Source organism: Heptranchias perlo, chromosome 6 (assembly GCF_035084215.1).
Source record: "Heptranchias perlo isolate sHepPer1 chromosome 6, sHepPer1.hap1, whole genome shotgun sequence".
Lineage (NCBI taxonomy): Eukaryota > Metazoa > Chordata > Chondrichthyes > Hexanchiformes > Hexanchidae > Heptranchias > Heptranchias perlo.
In genome coordinates this window covers 57,832,461-57,856,641 of record NC_090330.1, presented here as the reverse complement: position 1 = coordinate 57,856,641, position 24,181 = coordinate 57,832,461, and the positions used below count along the sequence as shown (strand labels likewise).

At 39.8% G+C, this 24,181-nt stretch overlaps 2 protein-coding genes across 2 annotated transcripts in view; one reads left to right on the top strand and one right to left on the bottom strand.

Annotated features, from left to right (window-relative positions):
- The first annotated feature begins 2,621 nt into the window (after positions 1-2,621).
- Positions 2,622-11,174, top strand: LOC137323192 (V-set and transmembrane domain-containing protein 5). The gene is made up of 3 exons (XM_067986701.1): positions 2,622-2,700; positions 9,042-9,368; positions 11,002-11,174. The coding sequence occupies exons 1-3, from the start codon at positions 2,622-2,624 to the stop codon at positions 11,172-11,174; spliced, it is 579 nt and encodes a 192-aa protein (XP_067842802.1).
- A 5,362-nt stretch (positions 11,175-16,536) lies between these two features.
- Positions 16,537-24,181, bottom strand: part of med17 (mediator complex subunit 17) — a 28,646-nt gene continuing 21,001 nt past the window's right edge. The window contains exons 8-12 of the mRNA XM_067986348.1: positions 19,622-19,806; positions 19,064-19,201; positions 18,429-18,546; positions 17,564-17,723; positions 16,537-17,056 (exon numbers count right to left, since the gene is read on the bottom strand). Of these exons, the coding sequence (XP_067842449.1) occupies positions 16,848-17,056; positions 17,564-17,723; positions 18,429-18,546; positions 19,064-19,201; positions 19,622-19,806 (810 nt within the window). The 3' untranslated portion in view covers positions 16,537-16,847. The remainder of the gene's footprint in view (positions 17,057-17,563; positions 17,724-18,428; positions 18,547-19,063; positions 19,202-19,621; positions 19,807-24,181) is intronic.

Here is a 24,181-nt window from a genome sequence, read left to right as displayed (position 1 = left end):
CGCTGTAATGCCTGGCAGCAGAAGATCAGCGGAAACCCAGGCGAAATGGTACAATTGTCCGTTTCTCCAGCGCTTCAGCCAAAGTTGTAGCAGTACATTGAAATCAATGGAAAGGAAAATCGAGCAAGGCGTATAATAGACGGCTGATCCACTACCGCCCGGTTTACTCCCCCACTGAAGTTGAAAGTTCTGCCCATGCCATCTACTGCATTCACATGGTCAGTCATGTATTTGTGGGTAATGCCATTCCTTTCAATAACAGAAAAGGATGGCCTGTGACTACCAGCAAAAGTTATGATTTATAATAATTATTTTCTAGAATGTGCTAATAATACATACATCTTGAGGGAGTCAGGAGTTCAACTTCTGTTTGAGCGGGAAGACAGAACACAATGGTGTTAGAAATTCAGGTCTGCCATATCTCCTCCAGTTCAACAGCAACAGTCATTCCCATAAATGTCTTACTTTTATAGGAGTTGACTCATATTGTGCTATATCTACTTGTACAATAATGTAACCCAGGGACGTAACAACAGCTCCCGTTTGTGATCTGGATTGGATATTCGGGTGCTTTAACCTCTCTGAAGGTGTGTCAAGCAAACACTTGGTGAAATGAGGCTTGATATAAATCATTAAGCTGCTTTATTTCACATCACTTGAATATACAGAGCAACAGATTCACTTTGTTCAATCGATGCAACTTAATAACGCAAAAATAATTAGCAGGACCACTGCCATGCTAGACTTTGGCCCGGGAGGAGACAACCCATCCTCACCCACCACCTCTGCCCCTTCTTCAGTCGTGCAGTAATTCGACAATTTTTTATCCTCAAACTCACTGATACATTCAAAAGTGTGTGTGTCTGCAGTAGCACCTGCTTCAAGTAATGTGAATGATATAGTGCTGAGGTGAGCTGCCAGCACGAAATGTGCTCCCCATTGGTGCCCTGCTGGATTGCAGATGGGAAATCAGTCCATGCAGCCACTTCTCAATGGCCTGCAGCAACCACTTAAAGGGTAGCTACATTTTGTTGTGTGGGACAGAGGAAAACAACACAGTGGAGCAGCAGGCAACATGGGTTCAGAACTTAAAGCAGCAACTACAAGCACTTTCAAATTCTTTAAGGTGAAAAAACGCACAAGCTACTGCAAGAAAATATTTTCAAAAGCTCTATACAGCTCTGTCTGAGAGCAACTCAAAATGGCTGCCTTCTAACTTGTATTCGTATGGTTGGTGGGAGTAGCAGGAACCAATAGTAGTCAGGCTGTGAGGACAGAAAATGGCATTGTGGTCTAAAGGATCCCTATTTACATGCTTTCATAAGCCTCCCTCCTGTTCCAGGCGGGAGGTCTGGCCGCCAGGAATGATGTCCACCAGAAAATGGGAGCACGCGTAAAAGCAACAGTAAGTGGGTAGGACAAGCAGCCCGATGATTTTCCATCCGCTACAGGGTGGTAACAAGAGGAAAATCGCTCCAGTGTGTTACTTTGTCATGGCCATAAATGAAGCAGTCTGTTTACCATTGTAGAAAATGTGAATACTAGCTAAATAAGATAAATAAAATAAATACACACACACACCTTGGAGATCACTGTTATTGGCTTAGGGTGATGGCAAATGCAACTACTGCTTTGTACAGCTTGTCTAAAATAAACAAAGGGGCTTTTTTACACTTTAGCACAACTTATAGTGATCAAAAAAATATGAATTGCAATAGTCCAACGTCCCTTCAGGAAAATATTTACACATAACACATTTTGATGTTAGAGTGCAAGTCCAGAAATGTAAATCATCTAAACGTAATTGGTACCTGTATAGGTTTAACAAGAATATTTAAAGTACATAACTGGAATTAATGGCATGTTATTATGGAGATATGTTGCAATACTGTACTCTTTTAAAGGGGCATTGTCTTGATAGGAAAAATAATTTGGCATTTTGTTTTAGTTTCCAAGCAGACAATGTGATTGTGTAAGCTGTAACAAATGAGTGTGATGTTATCATGACAAAAATGACACACTGCAGTTCTTCTCCCTTTCCAAATTAAAAAAAAGTTTTAACAAAGTTTTCTTTATGAAGGCAATAACTCTTTAGTAATAACTCCCTTTAAAACAGACATATTTACTTAGACTTTCCATTTACTGGACATTGTGCTGCATATTTTAAATAAGCCAGTGTATACTGTCCTTAGATTTATCACAGGGTAGTATTAAGGACCTGCAGCACTAATAGACTTGGAGTCTTGAAATAACAGGGACCCAAAGGTTTAAGAATTAAGGAAGAAATGAAAAATCATTGCAGCATAACTGCTACAACTGAATATAAAATTATTCCAATTATAAGCTGCAGAATTGTATAGTTGAACTGGAGTTTCTACTGAACAATAGGCATTACATTTATCAATGTGTACACACTGGGAGAAGACCCACCTATGCTTCCTCAATAATAATAACACCATCCTTATGTCAGGCCATGTGCCAGCTCATATGCAGGTGAAAAGGAAACCAGTTTGTCTAGTGTACTTTCAGTACAAAGTCCGTTTAAAACACACTTCAGAGAAGCAGAGACTGAAAGAAATGCACTTGCTGTGCTAATAATCAAACTCCTAATGGATGTTTAAATGTTTCTAATGAGGACTGGAAGCTGGAATAACAACAGTTTTCTGTTAATCTTGTGTTTAACAGGCTTGTGTTTACAAAGTAAGTAACTAGATTTTATATATATTTTTGGTTGTGAACAAGGATGGTTTCTCCTTTGAAAGGGGGAGAGATAGACCATGAGGAAAGGGAACCATGTACAATGTCAGCCAGCATGGGGGGTTAGGAAGGGAAGGTGGGTGGTCAGCAGTTGAGTGGGTAGGAGATGAGAGAGACGGGGGGGTTGGGGGGAGATTTGGCTTGGTGGGAAAGGGAAATAGGGAAAGCAGCAGAAGAAACTGCTATCTTGGTGACAAAGAAATCCAAGAGCTTCACACATTTGTTGTTAGAGGTGAGGGTGGAAGAGGCAGAGGAGAGGGGTTTAAGGAGATGGTTGGTAGTGCAGAAAAGAAGCCAGGGGGTTATCTTTGCTAGTCAAGATTATCCCAGTTTAGTGGGCAGCTTTGACAGAGGAAAACAAGAACTGGCTGAGCTTGATGTGGTCCAGCCAGATTAGATGATGGATGGCTAAGCTAGTTCTGTGTCAGATATGCTCATGCCCAATAAGCACTGAATAGTATACCCATTTTTACAACTGTTTTCAGCAACCAAAATTGTAGTAGTGCAGCTTTAAGAAATGTCCTTCTGAAAGGCCAAAACATGACTGGCTTCTAATGTTTATTTTATATGGGTAGTCTAATAGCACGGCATAGTCCACGCATAAAATTTTGGAAAATAAAGGACAGCTCATTGACATTAAATTGACTTTGGCAATTAAACTTTCACACATTTTGTGTGAGAACACTTTATACCAGCATAAAAGGCCAGCTGGAAAACAGCTGCTGCACAAGTACAGGGTTGAGCCCACAAAACTGAAATCCTCCCCATTTCCCACAAAATCAGCCCCAATGTTTCCTGACGCATATGATGTGATTTGCTTCCCAGTTTTATTTTTAAAAATGTCTAACCTGTTCCAGCAGTGGAAATGTAATTCACAGCTGGTAACAAACCTGATCAAATGGGCATCAGGGATCACAGCAGAGGGAAATGGGGAAACAATTAAATTGTGTCCATTCCAGAGACTTAATTTTGAAACAAGCTGAAATGTTTTGTTTTCCAAAAGTAGAAAGGTTTGTAATTAAAAAGTGAATGCAGGGTCTCTTGGGTACATCAGCTAAGTCAATCAGAACGAAAAACATGACAGATTAAGCAAATAACGAAGCATTTAATGAGCTGAAACTTGCAACATTTTGCTAAGCAGCAGAAGCAAATGTTTTGGAAGTTTCAGTTTATTAAATGTTTGTTAGCTGCTCAACAGTGGGTCAGCAGCATTATTGGTGCTTTCTAATTAGCTTTTCAGTTGTTCTTCCATTATAACATATTCAACCTCAGAAGGGTACCCTACAGAACTATGACATTTCCCACTGCCCACAACAGCCATTCTTTGAGACCAGCCAAACACATTTCTCATTGGTCCGTTATAGTTGGCAGACAGCGGTGACATTAACCCCATCAGTCCGAGCTGGATTCAAACTCGGGTCCCAGAGGTGAAAGGCCAGTACTGATTCCCTTTCTTTCCTGTAACACTTGTTTGACCATTAGGTCACAATGCAAAGGTTTGTAATGGTTCTCAAATTAAAATGAGTTCATTCCATTTAATCATTTAAAACCATTATTAAAATACATCTATTTAATTTAATAATTGAAAGCATACGAGTTGGTATTTAAAAGATTTATTCTTTGTCTTTAGGCAGCAATTATCCAGCCAGTACAAATCTATCCAAAGAATTTATTTGAATCTGCAGATTCAAAGCATAACAATTCATTTTCCAGACAGCATTAAAATGTAACCCTTGATCTTAATTTAAAAGATATTCATCTCCCTAATGTTTCAAAAATATGAAAAAAGTATTTGTAGATTACATTAAAAGAGTTTAAGGGCAAGGCTTCCTTAAATACTTCGTGGTTTCAGCTATTGTTCTAAGGGATTGTTCTCCTTAGAGCAGAGAAGGTTAAGGGGAGATTTAATAGAAGAATTCAAAATTATATGGGGTTTTCATAGAGTAGATAGGGAGAATCTGTTACCACTGACAGGAGAGTCGATAACCAGAGGACACAGATTTAAGGTAATTGGCAAAAAAGCCATGGGAGAAATGAGGAGAAATTTTTTTACTCAGCGAGTTGTTATGATCTGAAATGCACTGCTTGAAAGGGTGGTGGAAGCAGATTCAATAGTAACTTTCAAAAGGGAATTGGATAAATACTTAAAAAGGAAAATTTTTTAGGGCTTTGGGGAAAGATCAGGGTAGTAGGACTAATTGGTAGCTCTTTCAGAGAGCCGGCACAGGCACGATGGGCCAAATGGACTCCTTCTGTGCTGGATCATTCTATGATTCTGTGTGTAGCTACCACAGAATCCCTGTGCTTACTTTTTAAAATTCTTTATTTCAGTAACTATTCTATACTGGAGAAAGAAGAAAGTCAGCATTTCTAAATGACCTTATAGACTTGTATTGAGATTCCTTAGTATATTTTCTATGTTTTATGATCTATCTGTAGCAGGCAAACCTCCCAAACCAGCAGCATGGGTTCTTTTTGAAAAATAAAAAAGGGCACCAAATAGAAAGTGGCTGTTTGTTGGCATCATTTCCACCCAGACTCAGTGAGAAAGACCATCAGGCACATAGGTTTGTGTAACATGAGACGCAGACTTATACAGTTACAAATGGCTTTATTGGGCATAAAAATTCAAGTAGCAACACTGTAGAGGAGCCATCCTATATAGGAAGCAAAAGAACAAGGGAAAATATTGAGCAGACACTGTTGGTAAAAAAAACATCAGGTCTCGTTTTATACTAATTCATATATGTATAGTTTTATACCACGTACTACAGCTGAGAATTACATTTATTCCATTAGCTTCCAATGATTTAAAAGAATTTCTTATGAACACAAATAGTACTGCTGCACTTAGTAAAGTCCCCTTAATGCATTCTACAATCTCCCTGAAGCCACTTGCTAATCTCTCTGACGTTCTTATTTAAAAGTTGTAAAGTATTCATTAGGTCATTGTCACCTTGGTGATATTGTAAGAAGGTGAACATTGGGTTGGAATACGCCACCGGGAAATCAAATTTCACCAGAATCCTCTTAAATGAGAAGGCAACTATAAGGAGATTACTTTCAATGTAAAGTACTCCTCCCTCTTAGCATTTGTAAATTTATAAATCATTTACCTGCAAGAAAAGAGCTCAGGGTTGGCCTTTCTCCTGCGATGGTAGTAGTTGCAGGATATCCACGTTTTTACAGCAATGTATAGTCCCCACTGCCGACAGTGAGTTCCACAATAAAATATTGAACCTGCTCAGAGACGTTCTGCCAATACTGGTCAGAAACATGTAAGCATCAATATTGTTTGCCCAATGGTTACGTATGAGACCAGTGAAAACAAAAATAAAACTAAACTGTCTGCCGATGAACACACCCTTCACCCACCCACTGTAGAGTAAAACTTGAATGCACTGCTCTATTCCTGCCTTGCTGAGAACAAGACACCAGCATGTCTGAGAGCAGAAATGCCATTTTAAATATATAATCTTACCTATTTACAGTTCAATGCTTTGGTTAATCTTATTACAACTCTTTTGCAGAGCTGCTTATTCCACAACCCTACCCGTAAGTACTCAATTACACCCACACCAGCAGTCACTCAGTGCCAACAGGGTGAATTCCACAGATCTCCAGTTTTACTTGCCAGGTACCACCATTATTGTTAGATAAAGTCAATATAAAAAACTTACCACCCACCTTAAATCTAACTTATCATTGTTAAAGTTAAAGCTGTGTAAAGGTAAAAAGTTAAAAACAGTGGATGTCCAAAGGGACTTAGGGGTTCAGGTACATAGATCATTGAAGTGTCATGAACAGGTGCAGAAAATAATCAAGAAGGCCAATGGAATGCTGGCCTTTATATCTAGAGGGCTGGAGTACAAGGGGGCAGAAGTTATGCTGCAGCTATACAAAACCCTGGTTAGAACGCACCTGGAGTACTGTGAGCAGTTCTGGGCACCCCACCTTTGGAAGGACATATTGGCCTTGGAGGGAGTGCAGCGTAGGTTTACTAGAATGATACCTGGACTTCAAGGATTAAGTTACGAGGAGAGATTACACAAATTGGGGTTGTATTCTCTAGAGTTTCGAAGATTAAGGGGTGATCTGATCGAAGTTTATAAGATATTAAGGGGAAAAGATAGGGTGGATAGAGAGAAACTATTTCCGCTGGTTGGGGATTCTCGGAGTAGGGGCCACAGTCTAAAAATTAGAGCCAGACCTTTCAGGAGCGAGATTAGAAAACATTTTTACACACAAAGGATGGTAGAAGTTTGGAACTCTCTTCCGCAAACGGCAATTGATACTTGCTCAATTGCTAAATTTAAATGTGAGATAGATAGCTTTTTGGCAACCAAAGGTATTAAGGGATATGGGCCAAAGGCAGGTATATGGAGTTAGATCACAGATCAGCCATGATCTTATCAAATGGCGGAGCAGGCACGAGGGGCTGAATGGCCTACTCCTGTTCCTATGTTCCTATGAGAAAGAATATTCTCGCTTAATATGTTCAGAAAGTAACTCAGTATAAGGTAATGCAATCATTTTACATTCATCCAAAGTAATTTTGTATTTGTTGAACTCCTTTTATAAATGCTATGGTGAAAATTGTTACTTTGGTCATTACTTTAAAAATCTGTCATGTCCATGACTAAACTTGTTGACTCACCTATCTGAACACTTGTTGCTCAGCAACAAAAGCTTCAGAATTTTACCTTCTGTTTACTTTGTCATTCTCTGTTAACATAATGGATCTGTTTAGATTGCTTATCTAGAATAAAGAACATGCCATGGATCATTGCACTGGAATCGTACAAATTAACTTAGCAAATAGAACTTTATTGAACAAACAACTTTATTCGTGGTGCTCATGTTATTTTCAACTCTTGAGACAAAGGAATAGAGTTTAATTTTGTGATAAGAGGCCTTGGCCTAGAAATTCGATCGCGCCGCACCCGTTTTTCAGACGGTAAACGTGAGCATAAGCGTCCAATATGGTTCACAACAAGCGCGGGCTTATTACAAGCCGTAAGTGTGTTGTCCGCCATATTGGATCAGGCTTCTCTGTAGGCATCCAGGGCGCACGCTGGAACTATGGAAAACACTGAATAATATATTCAAATTAGGGCCCTGCACTTATTGGAGGACCCTTTCCTGACATTGTTGTACCCCAGCACCTGACTCATCCCATGATAAACTCACCCAGCAACTCGTGGTGCTAACAGGCAGGAAGGACCCTTTTGTCGTGCTATTTAAAGGGAGCATGCAGTACTTACAGGTTGCTGGTTTGTCATTTCAGGCCGATGGTTAACTTCTGTTTGTTTTTTGGCCTGTTAGCTGCCTCTGGAAACTGAATTCTGACTGCTGAGAAGATTTTGCTGGTGATGTACTGTTTTTGGCTGCCTTCTAAAGAGTTTGACTGCAGACAGGGGTGGTCTGGTAGAGGTGCCTTTGGGGCTGGAGGAGGAGGGGGAGCAGCAAGAGAGGGAGGAGGAGAAGGGCACTGCAAAGGAGGCCATAACATCAGCGGGTCTTCAGGGAGCACTTCTTCGACATGAACTTTTCTGAGGAGCAATGTATGAGGCGCCTTCGCGTCAGAAAGAGGCTGTCACCGAGCTATGTCAACTGCTGTAACCACAACTTGATCTTCAAACCAGGGCATGGACAGCACTGCTTGTGGCTATCAAGGTCACCATGGCCCTTAACTTTGAGGCCACGGGCTCCTTTCAGGCTGCAGCACATGACATAGCAACGTATCACCCTAGCATCTTGAGGCCCCATTGGTTCTGTTCCAATTACGTTTGAACCACGCTAGACAAATAGGCAGATTTACATCCATTTCATGTCCGGGGTGTGTTCTAACCAGATCGGCAGGAAATTTGAGCGTAACTTGACACTGGCAAAATGGATGTGAGATTGGGCACGTTTTCGGCTCTAACTTCCGGGTTGGTCCCACAGAGGAAATTCCAGGCCTGAAACTGCAATTGACAGATTTGTTCTTCCACTCAAAAATGGTTTTATTCAAGGTACTTCCTAGGTATGAGAATTGCCCAATTCTCTCTCCCCTACTGCAGGGGCATATCACAGCCTGTACTCAGTACCAGCACCAGTGTGGCTCAGTCTGGGAACCCCCATTCCTTAGTGCTGAATGTATGGCACCAATAAGCACCTTTGCAAATGATCTTAAATTTCCTGCCTCATTATATAACACAAGGTTCTCAAGTAGTTTGAAACAACACGAGAGTGGATGCATATTTGTAAATATAATGAACACATCTGGTTCTGTCATTTTGCAGCTAATGGAATTACAGTACTAATACCTGACCATGTTGTCAGTGCTACAGTGGATGAAAGTGCCTTTCTTTCAGTGGAATACAAATGCAGTGGAATACCTACTATTAGATGGAAACACCTGTCACTGTGGGGGCTGAAGAACATCATGACCTGGGAACCAGACAATTATCAAAACATTTCAGAGAGCTATGAAAACCGGATTCAGGAATACAGAAATGGGTCCATCCAACTATCAAATGTTCAGCTACATGATGCAGGCTGCTATGTTGTGACAGTGACAGATGAAGTAGGAAACAGCAAGGATGGTGTTATTGTGTTGAATATAAATGGTAAGTTACAGTTAACAATTTATTTCTTGTTCTTTTTGTTCTGTATTTCTGGCTGTGTTTTATGATTTTCTTTTTGCCTGGAAACAGAGACAGTTTCCCAACAGTTGCCTGATTCAGAACTGTCAACCGGTCTCTAAAGCCGTACTTTTCAATTTTGAATAATCTACTTTTTCACAGGTTACTAATCAGCTATACTTCCTAGCATAATGGATCCTTATACATACTAAATATAATTATAACTAGTTCAACCAGCCACTGGTTTCTCCAAACTGGGTTTAGAAAAATGTTCTTAAAGGTTATTTGTCACCTAGCAAGGAGAGTGTAGATGAAATGCAAATACGACAAACTCTTAGAACAGGTTGTTCCTATAACAATAAATATTAGGTCAGTTGAATCAAGGTAACAACTTGAGTCTGCTTCCCTTATAGCTCAGTGGGTAAATGGTGTAATATGGTGTTATATGGTGTAATATGGAGCTATACAGAACAGGAAGGTCCTAAATTTACTCTCTGCTTGGGAATGTTGTTTGGAATTCACTAGGGCGGCAGTTAGGGTTCCCAGCCCTCCTGGTTTCGGCGGGAGTCTATTGAAATTGGTGATTTGTCTCCCGAGCTCTGCTGTTGGCAACTCAGGATAAAAGTTCATTGCAACCCCAATTTGTGAATGTAGCAATGGCACCCCCGATCCTGATGGTGTCAGCTTGAGGGGGTCCGAAAAGTTGGTAAATATGTGTAAAGAGAAGAATTTTGAGTGGAAACTAAGAATTTTCAGTGAAAACACAAAGATCTCCCAGCCAAAAGTTTGTCTGAAAGAACTGAGTGCCCTGCTCCAATAACTCACCTTTTATCCCCATCTGTCAAACAAGCATTTGAATGTCCAACTGGCTGCTGGCGGAAACACATCTGGTAGAACATGGAGTGTTTCCCACAGCACAGGAAGCACGCTGAGGCTGAATGAAAATCGGTCCCCTGCCTCAATGACCATGAAATTAACTAGTTCAAATACTTAAAATATCTAACTAACTGTGTTAACTATCATCCTGCCGGCTTTAATTGCTGGTGGGACTTCCGCATTCGTGAGGCGTGCGTGCAAACAGAAGCGTCTATGGGGAACCCGGAAGTCGGTGGGTTGGAGCTGGCTTCCGAACCCACTTAGGATGTCCCCGATTTTCGGAGCCCCTCCGCCTCCAACGCACCCGCAATTTGATTTGAAAATCGGGGCCCTTGTATCCACTCAGCACCTCCCTCGATAACTCAGCTGAGATCAGGATAGCATGAGTTCAGGAATCCATGTGGAGAATTGCAAGGGAAATTCTACCATTCAATTGCAGTATGTTAGCGCAATTATTCAATGTACTATAAGGTCACCTCCGTTTATTTTATCTCGCCTTTTTGCACATAGCCTCTGTGATCATATAGACCCAGTTAGAGTCTACAAATACACACTGACTGACTGCTGACTGAATTTTTCCTCATAATTTATAGCTGCAACATTAGTCCTATACTGCATTTCTTATAAGAAATCAGATCAGAATCAGAAATCTATAACCATACACCACTAACAATATAACATTCATGGCTTCAAAAGTTTAACCTGGCTGTTTGCATTTATTTTGACATTTGTATTTCCACAGAACCAGTTTATAAGGACTTGTATTTTGTAGTTATTGTCACAACAGTACTTGTTACAATATCTACTCTTCTAATGTTCTTCCTATGGATCTGCAATCAATGTATGGAATTGTTCAAAATGAAGAGGAGAGCACGAAATGTAAATGGTAATCTCAACATAGTAATTGTGGTTTGATAGAGTAAGAATTCATTGTAGCGAAGCATGGAGAATATTAATTTTGTGCAGAATAATTTTTGCATAGAATAATTGAGGGGGTAAAATCACTATGTGTTATACACACGTGCTAAATTTGTATTCATTTATAATAATTAGTTTGCACTATGATTAATGGAACACTTGTGTACTTTTCTCCATGTTCCTAAAATTCCTCCTGAGACTGAACCAGCTTCACACATTAGCAGCTTTCTATCACTTGTTGAGGGCTTGTTAAACACCAATTAAAGGCAAATGAGCAAATGTGCTCATGCTTGCCTTCCAGTCCCTCTCATGTTAATAATGCTAACTATAGAGGTGACAGTGTAGAGGATTGGTAGATATTGAGCATGAAGCAAAGAGGGAGATACTGTAAAACGTGGCTCAGCTGTTACAGTGCACAGAACAGCATAAGTTGCATCATAGACTCTTACTTTGTTGAACATGCTGAAGGAGCAGCAGAGAAGGGTGAAGGGCTGAGACATAGCGCGAGGACCACTAGCATTGACTAATGTCCTCGGCAGTGTGTCCAACTCAACCATGCTAAGGATTAATGTTTGAAAGAGACTATTTCTCACCAAAGAAGCCAGGGATAAACAATGCCATCTCCTTGCTTGAGAGACTCATACTCTGGAGGATTTTAGTGATTTTAGACATGAAAGCCCAGAATGAATCAGTTCTAACATGTGGAAGGAGCAGAAATAACGGCTGAAGAAGGGCTAGCTGCTGCTCGGCAGAGGCCTAGCATCACCACAGTCCCTGCTGAATCAGGAGCATGAACAGATGCACATCACTTGTCTTCTTGCAGAGTACACTGCACACAAACTGCTCAAAAACAGTCAGCTGAATATAGAACTCTTGTGGCATTACACTACCCAACTATATACCAATTGTTTGCAATGTACTCTGCAAGGAGACAAGTGATGTGCATCTGTTCGTGCTCCTGATTCAGCAGGGGTTGTGGTGATGCTAGCCTCTGCCTGTTGTCATGCATAGTGGACGAGTGCCAGCCCATAGCGATACCGTGTTTATCATGGTAAAGAAAATAATTTCTTCATCATTATAATATATGGTGATATTTCATCCCCATGGGGTTTCTATTTATTTCTCTGTAGCTTTTCCCAAGTTGAGTCAGCTCAATAATAGACATGTGCGACATGTTAACACTATCTATCACTTGTCATTCCTAGTATTATGATGGCATTATATAGATTTGAAACAGAACTCATAATTTTAACCATGTTACCAATGACCAAAAAATGCCTAGATCAGTATCATCATAGTTTTTCAAATCAATTCTTTATTTAAAAGTAGATTCTACCGAATTGTGCAATAATTCTCAATCTGATACATTTGTACACTTTCTGATGTGTTAGTTATTTTGTTTCATCTTTTGAAACTGCTTGTAAGAAGTAGTTTGAATGCAATAGTTCATGTAGTACTCTCCCTTATAACATACCACAAAGTCTTGTTCAGTGACCTTGAAAACATGGACAGCCATTCAAATTGTGTCACGAGGGGGAGTTCTACACTAGTTCTCATACTGCCTTGAATAAACAGTTAAGTGTAAAGCAGAGTAATGCATGTTGACTGAGACACACGAGTAAACATACAGAATTATAACCGTTCAGATCATGTGCCAACTTAGTTGAACACATCATCTCTTTGAAAGTGTTAAAGGTATAGTGTCAACAGACGAGGGATGATTAGCAGTGAGGTCTTTCACATCTCACTTAAAACCAGCGCTGAGATATAAACAGAAGCCACACCTGCCAGCAATGCTGCTTGGCATTTAAAATTTGTAAACAATTTTACAACACCAAGTTATAGTCCAGCAATTTTATTTTAAATTCACAAGCTTTCGGAGACTTCCTCCTTCCTCAGGTAAACATTTACCTGAGGAAGGAGGAAGTCTCCGAAAGCTTGTGAATTTAAAATAAAATTGCTGGACTATAACTTGGTGTTGTAAAATTGTTTACAATTGTCAACCCCAGTCCATCACCGGCATCTCCACATCATGGCATTTAAAACACTCAGAAGCTCACTAACATAATTAAGGCACAACTTTGATGCCTCTTGGTAATGCTCACTAGTGGCAACTATCTGTTCTCCATATAGACATGAATTCAGAGCTAACCATTTTCCTTTGTTGACTTGAATATGCTATTTTATTATGTCCTCTGCTTTTTTTTCTATGTCTAAGCTTCTACAGGTATGGAACTATTACCACTTTAGCCTTGCATGATGTGTTCCAGTTTGTGTTGGAGCAAGACACTGGTACAATCTGAAGATAAAAGCAGCTTGAAGGAATAACTGAAACTAAGAAACTTTATCGAATGAAAGGGACAGATTTACGATACTACATGTTTACACTCCGATTATTTCATGCAAAATTATAGTTGAGATGACAAAAGAAAACAATCAGAATGCAAAATAACTAAATGGTCTCAGCAGTTTTCTGTGATACATTTGCTCTTGCAACTAGTTTTATTAATGTTTGTATAATTTAGATGTATGATGAACAATGCATTTGTTACATACACAGTGCTTCCACTGCAATGTGGATTGTACGCTAAAAGCATGTTTTGAGTACAAGCTTAGAAAATTAAAGCAATACACGTTTAAGTAAATTTTAATGAATGTTGTATCTCTTGACACAGTGGTACATTTTTTGTTTAAATGCAAATTGTAGAATTCTTTAAAATGTTGATTTTTGAACCTATTTGATGAACTCAAATTTTTAAAAAATTAATTTAAGAAAACTAAGTACTTTATATGCTTTGCAGTACCGTAATGATAAAACTGTTAACCGAGGAAGCTACACAAAAATAGTGGATATTTTGATGCACACTATTTTAGGATACTGTGGGCCATAATTAATATGCACTGTACAACCATACTCATTATTGCATTCAGACTATATATGTTGATTAAAAATATCTATCTTTTTAAAATATGAACTTTTGATGTAAGACAATGAAAGAAGCATATCATGTTAATATTTTCAGTGTTTCAAATCATCCACATTCTAATAAGAATCATTAATAGTGTGGCTTAACTTTCTACTAAGAATTCATGAATTTAAAGAGTAATCCACTGTTTTGACTTTTCTTTGTAAAATTTTGATAGCACCTTTTACGACCTCAGGACATCCCAAAGTGCTTCACTGCCAATACATTTTTGAAGCGTAGACATTGTTGTAATGTAGGAAACGCGGCAGCCAATTAGCACACAGCAAGGTTCCACAAACAGCAACGATACGTGACCAGATAATCTGTTTCAATTATGTTGGTTGAGGGATAAATATTGGCCATAACACCAGAACTCCCCTGCTCTTCTTCGAGTCGCAGCATAGGATCTTTTACATCCACCCAGGAGGGCAGACGGGACCTTGGTTTAATGTCTCATTTGAAAGATGGCACCTCCATCAGTACTGCACTTAGTTGTCGGCTTGGTTTATGTGTTCAAGTTGTTGGTGTGGGGCTTCAACCCATAACCTTTTGACTGAGAGGTGGGAGTACTACCACTGAGCCACAGCTGACACCTTACATTCTCTCACTTTCTCTTTAGCCACTTACCAATCACACCCTACCCTCGATACCCACTAATCTCAGTTGATAAAGAAGTCTCTCGTGTTTTATCAAAAGCTTTGGGGAAATCTAGGTAAACGACACACCTCAACAGAATAGGAGGTCGGTCAGGCAAGATCTACGCCTTCTGAAACCATGGTGCTGTGATTTATCAGGTTATTTTCTTGCATGCATTCTGCCATTTTGCTTCTGATTATTTATTCCATTAGATTTCTGATTACTGTGGTCCAGCTTATGGATGTATAGCTGTTGGGTATGGCTGTGAACTCCTTTATAAATACAAGACTACATTTGCCCATTTCCAATCTGTCTGAAAACATCCAATGTACAGTGTTGACAACTTCAAAATGACCATCAGCGCTTCACAAATATCCCCCCTCCCCCCAAATATAGTTCATCTATCCCCATTGATTTATTGGTTTACAGCCTTCTGTGCCTCTGCTTTCCAAATGTAAAGTTCCTGGAGCACACATGATGTTTGTTTGACATTAGATGGTACATTGTTGATGCTCCAATTCTAAATCAGGTCCATTACAGCTGTTCTATTTGAAGCAATGTTTCAATCTTTGCTTCGGGGTAAGGAAAAGAGATCAGTCAAAGGTCCCAGTGTCGATCACTATCCAGTAGCCTCTACAGTATACTACTGAATAGTAGATTATGTCAGGACTAAGCTTGGCTGTGACAACCCACGATTTAAGAGCTTACTGACACTCAATGGCTGGAGTTAAACATGAAGAATACTTGGGAGAGGTGCTACCAGCACCTAGGTTGTAATATCCCAGAAAAGTCAATACCTTAAAAAGGGAGAAAATTGGAAAAATGGCTTGTAAAATGTCACACATTCATCTACTGACACTGAAGCAGATTCAATATTCACCTAAGCTTGCCAGTGTAAATGCTGCAAATAGGTTTCCTGCTGGAACCAATCCTCTGGTGGTAAGATGTAAAATCTCAGCAAATTTTTCCCTGTAGTAGTTTCATTCTACTCAATGCAGCAACTCAGCTTCATTCCAGCCACTGGAATTTATATACATATGTACACATGTTGCATCGCAAGAATTTAAGAGGATGGAGAATATTTACTCTGATGGAAGTGCATTGTTAACCAGAAGAAACAGCATCTCTATTCAGTCTATATGCTTCCTCTTTCCAGATTAAGACATCTGGACTCTATAAAGATAAAAGATGAGCAGGAAAGCATTGCAAGACAGCAATATAGTCATGAGTTGTGATGACATTATAAACTTCAAACAGTTTTATGCATACATCAGGACTCAAACAAAAGGTCAAGAATTTGGGTTGAAATACTGTAAATTATTTTTTAAAAGCATCAGTCCAAATGCTCAAAGTAGATGAGATGCAAATATCTTTTTTTAAAATGCAAGAAGCATTTCCTCCATTGTACATAGAGGGAATAAAGGAAGATAACAGAACACTGCTCCAAATAGCTATTGTGGCAGTGTCAATCAAGAACCTTTTAACATCAGGATGCTGGTCATTAGCAAAATGTTAGTAAAAGGGAAGTTCCCTTTTCTCATGAATGGATGCTGCTCTTGTTTATTGCCTATTCGTAATGTTAGCATGACCTCTGAGTATGACTTGCACTTTGAAGACTTGCCCTGAAGGGAAAAAAAATATTTATCTCAACTATCCCTGAAGAATAGTATTTTTACCGCTGTTGTGATCATAATTTTAACGGTTCAGAGTGTCAAGGCACTGTGAAATGGCATTTTGATTAATGCGGAAATCTGCAATTGAAACATTACCGTATTTTATTTACAGACAATAGAAATTTATGTACAAAAATGAAAAATAAAAAAAATACATCGGCATCACAGCAAGTGGAGCATTTAATCTCTAGTTATGGACTTCCAATTAGGAAGCCTTTAAAACTTTCACCCATCTGCATTTATCGACGCAACATAACATTTTGGAAATTTCAGCAATACAGGAAGTACATTTTTTTTTTGCTAGTCTCAAGTTTAGATCCCATCGCTTAAAATTCAGTAGAACTGTCTGGAGAAACTTGTAAGTTCGAGATGCTGGTTCATACAAAAGCCATCGATTACGGGCACGGTGCAAGAGCTGCCATCAGGAGTTCCATTTTATAAACAAAGTTGCGTCCTTCCATCTTACTCCACAATACTTCCTTGTATGGTCCTCGAAGGTGATTCCATTTACTGTCCTGCATCACATCGCTTTTGGGAAGATCTTTGCACTGACTTCTAGGAAACTGTACCACCACCCTGCAGCCACTTTCAGGCCCATTCCGAACTGTAACAAAAAGGAGCAACAAAAGATAGATGTGATTCATTGTAAAAGTCCCTATGTTATTCATAAAAACAGTCCACAGAATCAGGGCCATTTGAAAATGTTGCTCATTAGAGAAGAAGTGTTGAGTTTTCTTATTCCTCCCCAAAAACAAAGTTTCAGTTGGTATGCGAAATGAGGAAATAAAATTAATCACTTGTTATTTGCATTACAGTAATAAATAAAATTTAACAGGAAACATAAACTTGGATTGTTGCGGCAGACAGCATTGTGTTCTTATAACTAATGTATTACGACTGAAGCCACTCCAAGTGACCAGTTACAGACTACCAGCCATGGCTCTGCTTATCTTCTCTACTGGAGATAGTGGAAGTGAAAACAAAATGAAATAGGGATATATCAAGTATTACACAAAATCCACTTAAGCTGCAAAAAATATCCAGACCTGCACTCAAAACAGGTTGAATCATCATTCACTATGCAGGAACTTTATTCCTGGTATACTCTTACCTGAAATTGAATACTCTCCATTGGGTGAAGCCACAGTTATCGCAGAAGCATTTCCAATACTCTCCACTGGACCCAAGCCCACGTGGTTGCTGAAGCTCAACAGATGCCAACCCATTACTTTGGCTAATTGCTGAACCGCATGTACCTGATGCTGCGACATCTATTAGAGAGAAAAAAAACAGGATCATGTCTCAAGGAAATTTAGAATTATCCAGAGAATTTTAGCTATGAGAAAAGATTGGATAGGCTGGGGTTGTTTTCTTTGGAACAAAGGAGGCTGAGGGGAGATTTAATTGAGGTATATAAAATTATGACGGGACAAGATCGAGTGGATAGGAAGGACCTATTTCCCTTAGCAGAGGGGTCAGTGACCAGGGGACATAGATTTGAAGTAATTGGTAGGAGGGTTAGAGGGGAGCTGAGGAGAAATGTTTTCACCCAGAGGGTGGTGGGGGTCTGGAACTCACTGCCTGAAAGGGTGGTAGAGGCAGAAACTCTCAACTCATTTAAAAAGTAATTGGACGTGCACTTGAAGTGCTGTAACCTACAGGGCTACGGACCAAGTGCTGGAAAGTGGGATTAAGCTGGATCACTCTTTTTGGCCGGCAGACACGATGGGCTGAATGGCCTCCTTCTGTGCTGTAACTTTCTATGATTCTAGGATTCTGGATCCCACTTGTATTCGTAAATACAACATTCACTGTGCAACGAAAGCCCCATAGGTATCTTCAGGACAGATGTCTTTCCACGCTGTTAAATTGATAAATCTTATAAATGACTTTATTCCATTCACCATGACTTGCTTATTCATGGGTTTAGAAGTGTCTAACTGCTCTCCATTATATTGCATCCATTATCTGGTTACCTGGGAGAGAAGGAAGTCCTGCAATTCCTGCTCCTGGTGGGAGAGTGTAATTACTCTCCCATCTCTGTGCACCACCTTAATCTGTTCAACACCAATGTTCAACTGTAGCTGGATTGATCTGAGAAGTGGAGGGAAAAGAGTCACATCAAAACAGAAGTACAATATTTGTTTGGAGCACCATATCTTCCATGTATAAAATGTGATATCCTGATGAATTTCAGGTGCTGAGCACTTTAAACCAGAACAAAAGGAATAGAAGAAGCCTAATATCTCCTTTGCAGCGTGTTTGGATAAACAGGAGGGCTGCAACCTGGACAGATTTGTGAAAACAAAAAAACAGAATATGATCAATTCCAAGCAAATTATTTCTTGCCAAAAGTTATATATTAAATCCTCACATTGGGACAATTAAAAAGGTACTGATCTACTTGCTGGTTTCCACCACAAATTTACCAGAAGGGTTTTAGGATCAGAAAAGACTGACCTCAAGGGTTTACATCAGATACTTGGAAAGTACCAGATACATCAATACTAATATAAATGTAAAGTGTTAAGAAGAAATTAAAAGTTGCAAAGAACACTGACTGAAAAATACACACTAATTTTAACATTGCATCTACTCCATCATTACTCACTTGCAAATCTGCTCATAGCCTTGAGAGGTTATCAACACTTTAACACTAGATTCATATACATCATTAATGTTTGACCAATGAGCTTGTATCTGTGGATCCTCAATACGACTGGCCAAGCTGTCAATTGTCCTGGCAGTTCTAAAATTAAAAGCATAAAAACACATTTGCTTGTACCTTTGATAAATTCTTACACTGTCCCATATAACCAGAGAACATTATAGAATAACCCTTTGCAATTTGTCTACTTTTTAAAAAAAATGATTACACCTTAAAGCACTTTGGGATGTTTTTCTACATTAAAGGTGCTAAATAAATGCAAGTTGTACTGCTGAACATTAAATTACATCTGTATTAGAGAAGTCTAGACAAACACATACTACAGCCAAGTATTGGTCTCTAATGTATGACTGCCATTTCTTCTATGGCTAAAAAATTAGTTACACATTTTCAAGATCTAACTATAATCTCTATCAGGATGTTAAGTTTGCCTTATCTCTGGCACTTTCTAGGTTAATATGCTGCTTTTCTATTTGCACAATTCACTCCAGCATTACTCACCTACGTCTCAAAAAGATGTGCTTAGCCTGTTTGATTATCTTCTCCAATAATCCTTCATTTTGCTGTAAAGCACTGATCTCTCCTTTATCATATGCCTGTGGGCCAGCTAACCTCATTCTCTTCAGCCCAAAAGGTACAGTTGCTGGATGAGGCATCACTGAAGAACTCAAGGTCTGTTTATGGAACTGTGAGACAAAGTTCAATCTATATTTCAGTAATTAATGCTGCCAAAACTATTTTTTAACCAATACTAATTGCACATGGGTAGTCAAGACCAATTTGAATTTTTCAAGTCAAGCAGAGTTAGAAGAGACAGGGAAGGGGAGTGGGAGGGACAAAGAGGGAAGCAGAGGGAATTCAGATCAGAGGGGGTAGAGGCATGGAATAGCCAGTCATTGGGGGGGAAGAAATAAATCCAGTGGGGGTAGGTGCCACGTATGGGAAATGTAGTTGGGGGAATACTATAATAGGGGAATTGAAGTGGGGTAGGGGAGCCACTGGGAGATAATTGCAGCCAATTTGAGGATTGAAATGGGAAATGCAGTCAGCTGAAGAAAGACAGGTTAGGAACATAAGGTAGGGAATTGGTTAGGAGGTAGGAGACAGAGAGTAGGAATAATGGGTATGTATTCAAATTGGCAGGATGTTACTAGTGATGTCCCCCAAGGATCTGTACTGGGGCCTCAGTTTTCCACTATATTTATCAATGACTTAGATGAAGGAATAGAGAGCCGTATATCCAATTTTGTTGACAATGCTAAGTTAGGTGGCACAGTAAGTAGTGTAGATGGGAGCAGAAAGTCGCAAAGGGATAGATTGTGAGTGGACAAAACTGTGGCTGACTGAGTTCAATGTGGGGAAGTGTCCACTTTGGACCCAAGAAAGATAGATCAGAGTATTTTCTAAATGGTAAAAAGCTAGGAACTATGAAGGAGCAGAGAGATTATGGGGTCCACGTTCAGAAATCACAAAGGTAGTGGATGCATACAAAAAAAAATTGAAAAGGCTAATGGAATGTTAGCCTTTATCGCAAGGGTGCTGGAATACAAAGGGGTGCAAGTTATGCTACAGTTGTATAAACCTCTGGTTAGACTGCATCTGGAGTACTGTATTCAGTTCTGGGCACCAGACCTCAGGAAGTATATATTGGTCTTGGAGGGATTGCAGCGCAGATTCACCAGAATGATACCGGGGCTAAACGATCAAATAAAAAAGTTCAAAACCGAGATAGATAGAATTTTGTTAGGTAGGGCATTAAGGGATATGGAACGAAGGCAGGTAAATGGAGTTGAGGTACAGATCAGTCATCATCTAATTGAATGACGAAACAGGATCGAGGGGCTGAATAGCCTACTCCTGTTCCTATGTTCTTACTCTCTGTCTCCTACCTCCTAACCAATTCCCTACCCAGGTCAATTGTTGAGGGTCAAAAACATGCTCAGTGGGGGATTGGGTGGGGGTAGCAAAAACTTGTTCACGTTAAGGGGTGGGGGTGGGGCGGGGGGAAAGTGGTTTGAGGGCCAGAATCTTTTCACTGCAGATTGTGATCCGTGCATTCACTTGTCAGCTGCCACACTGTTCGGTCCAGCTCCATTTTAATCTAGTAACTTTACTCTAACAGTGCAGGCTTCATGGGAAAACTAGATTACAATCTTGAGACACCTTATCCTGAATATATTATCTACAATTTTACTGGTATATTATCAATTAACCAAAAATGTCACCAATCAATTCTGACGACGCAGAATAATAAAATACAAGTGCCACACTACTAGGACATAAAGGGATGCTCAATCTCACACCTGCATACACTTCCAGTACACAACAGTGTGAAAAAAAGGCAAGTTTTTCTATTATTTTCAAAAGGCATTCGATAAGGTGCCACATAAAAGATTGTTACGCAAGATAAGGGATTGGGGGTAACATATTAGCATGGATAGAGGATTGGTTAACCGCCAGAAAACAGATAGTAAGGGATAAACGGGCCATTCTCAGGTCAGCAGGCTGTAACTAGTGGAGTGCCGCAAGGATCGGTGCTTGGACCTCAGCTATTTACAATCTATATCAATGACTTAGATGAAGGGACCGAGTGTAATGTATCCAAGCTTGCTGACGATACAAAACTAGTGGAAAAGTATGCTGTGAGGAGGACACAAAGAGTCTGCAAAGGGAGACAGACAGGTTAAGTGACTGGGCAAGGTGGTCGATGGAGTATAATGTGGGGAAATGTGAGGTTATTCACTTTGGTAGGAAGAATAGAAAAGCAGAATTTTTTAAATGGTGAGAAACTATTACATGTTGGTGTTCAGAGAGACTTGGGTGTTAGCATGCAAGTACAGCAAGCAATTAGGAAAGCAAATGGCATGTTGGCCTTTATTGCAAGGGGATTGGAGTACAAGAGTAAGGAAGTCTTACTACAATTGGCTTTGGTGAGACTTCATCTGGAGTACTGTGTACAGTTTAGGTCTCCTTATCTAAGGAAGGATATACTTGCCTTAGAGGCAGTGCAACGAAGGTTCACTGGATTAATTCCTGGGATGAGAGGATTGTCTTATGAGGAGAGGTTGACTAGAATGGGCCTATACTCTCTGGAGTTTAGAAGAATGAGAGCTGATCTCATTGAAACATATTAGATTCTGAGTGGAGCTTGACAGGGTAGATGCTGAGAGGTTCTTTCCCCTGGCTGGAGAGTCTAGAAGTAGGGGGCATAGTCACAGGATAAGGGGTCGGCCATTTAAGATTGAGATGAGGAGGAATTTCTTCACTCAGAGGGTTGTGAATCTTTGGAATTCTCTACCCCGGAGGGCTGTGAATGCTGAATCATTGAGTATATTCAAGGCTGAGATAGATAGATTTTTGGACTCTAGGGGAAATCAAGGGATATGGGGATCGGGCAGGAAAGTGGAGTTGAGGTCGAAGATCAGCCATGATCTTATTGAATGGCGAGCAGGCTCGAGGGGCTGTACGGCCTACTCCTGCTCCTATTTCTTATGTTAAATTTCCACATCAGTTTCCATTCAATTTTCCCATACCAATGTGACAATGTAATTCCACATAGTGGCCACTTGGTGGCATTGTTCAGCAAATTTCAGCATTGTCTTCCAGCTGTCTCCACCTTGTTTTTCACCCAATGTTTAGGTATTGTCCCCCCCACCCCACTCCTCTTATTGGTCAAATGACTCCTTTAAATTTTACACATTTTCATTTGCCAATTATTTTCTCTCCCTTTGTAATTCCCCCAGACTCCCATCTTCTTCTTTGTGTGCCTCCAGGGATCCTTTCAACCCATGTACCTGGATGTCAGGCCTGCTTAATACTCTTATCTCACTGGCACCACTTTATTCCATCAGCTCCTCTTGCCCATACTAGTACGTTGCCTCACAGCCTGTTTTCGGCCATTCAGCTGCTCTCAGCCAATACACCCCTCCATGTAAATACAGGTATGGACTTAAAGGGACATTTTAACTTTTAGTCCCTTTGTAATTGCCTCATCCTCCCATTCACAGCTTACTGTGCCTCCTAACTTAGTATCATCTGCAAACTTGGATACACAATTCTCTATTCATTCACCCAAGTCATTAATATTAATATATATATATATATATATATATAAAATGGAAAGCTGAGGACCCAGTATAGATACCTGGGGAACACCACTTGTTACATATCCCACCAGAGTATATTCCCTTTATCCCTACTCTGTCTCCTACATCCCAATTACCAATCCATAATTGCATGGTTACCTCCAATTCCATGCATTCTCATTTTCACTAATAATTTCTTGTGCTGACCCTTATCAAGTGCCTTCTGGAAGTCCATATACACATCAATAGACACTCCACTATCCACCATGCTAGTGACCACCTAAAAAAAATTCAACTACATTAGTCACTACAAATGGCTTCCCAGTTTGTCTGCTAATAGAAGGTTTAAGTAATTGATTTTGTAGAGTAAACGTGCATTAGTATTTTAAGAACAGATTTGAGCGGCAGCCAATTTTCTCTCGCTCTCCTGAAGGTTATAACTCATGATAGGGTATGGATTTACTGACACTTTTCTTCCCGTCAAAAAGACCAATGTTAATGCACATCAGCGGAATAATCAACTTCTGAAGCCATCACAGCCAAATGTGGCCATACCTAAATTTGGCAGAGCTCACTGACAAACAATCTTGAACAGGAACACTAAGTTTCTTTTCCTACAATGCAGGTGCTGAGGCCAATGACAGCAAACCCACTTGATTCCCTAGTCTAGATTTTCTAATCAATGTTAAATTATTGCCAGCGGTAACCCACATAAAATATTGAGCCAACTTTAAAATAACCCGGACCAGAAAATCTAGACCAGTAAGTCAGAAAAGACAAGGAATCTAATTGATCTATATGAGTCACTTCACACCATGTCGTAATTTACTCACTGAGCCACTGGGGAAGCTCATGGCAGCCAAATTTAGCTTCCAAAGTCACTGCTTCTCTGATAAAAGCAATCAAGTTAAAGGGACTGTTTATTTTAATGCGGCATGTTCAAACAATTTAAGATAAAAGTGTATGGCTGTTTTGT

Bases quoted from the DNA above. Each gene is read 5' to 3' on its own strand.
- LOC137323192 (XM_067986701.1), top strand. From the start codon at position 2,622: ATGTTTCTAATGAGGACTGGAAGCTGGAATAACAACAGTTTTCTGTTA. The intron at 2,701-9,041 runs GTAAGTAACTAG...GTCATTTTGCAG, and splicing joins AACAGGCTTGTGTTTACAAA to CTAATGGAATTACAGTACTA. The intron at 9,369-11,001 runs GTAAGTTACAGT...GTATTTCCACAG, and splicing joins TATTGTGTTGAATATAAATG to AACCAGTTTATAAGGACTTG.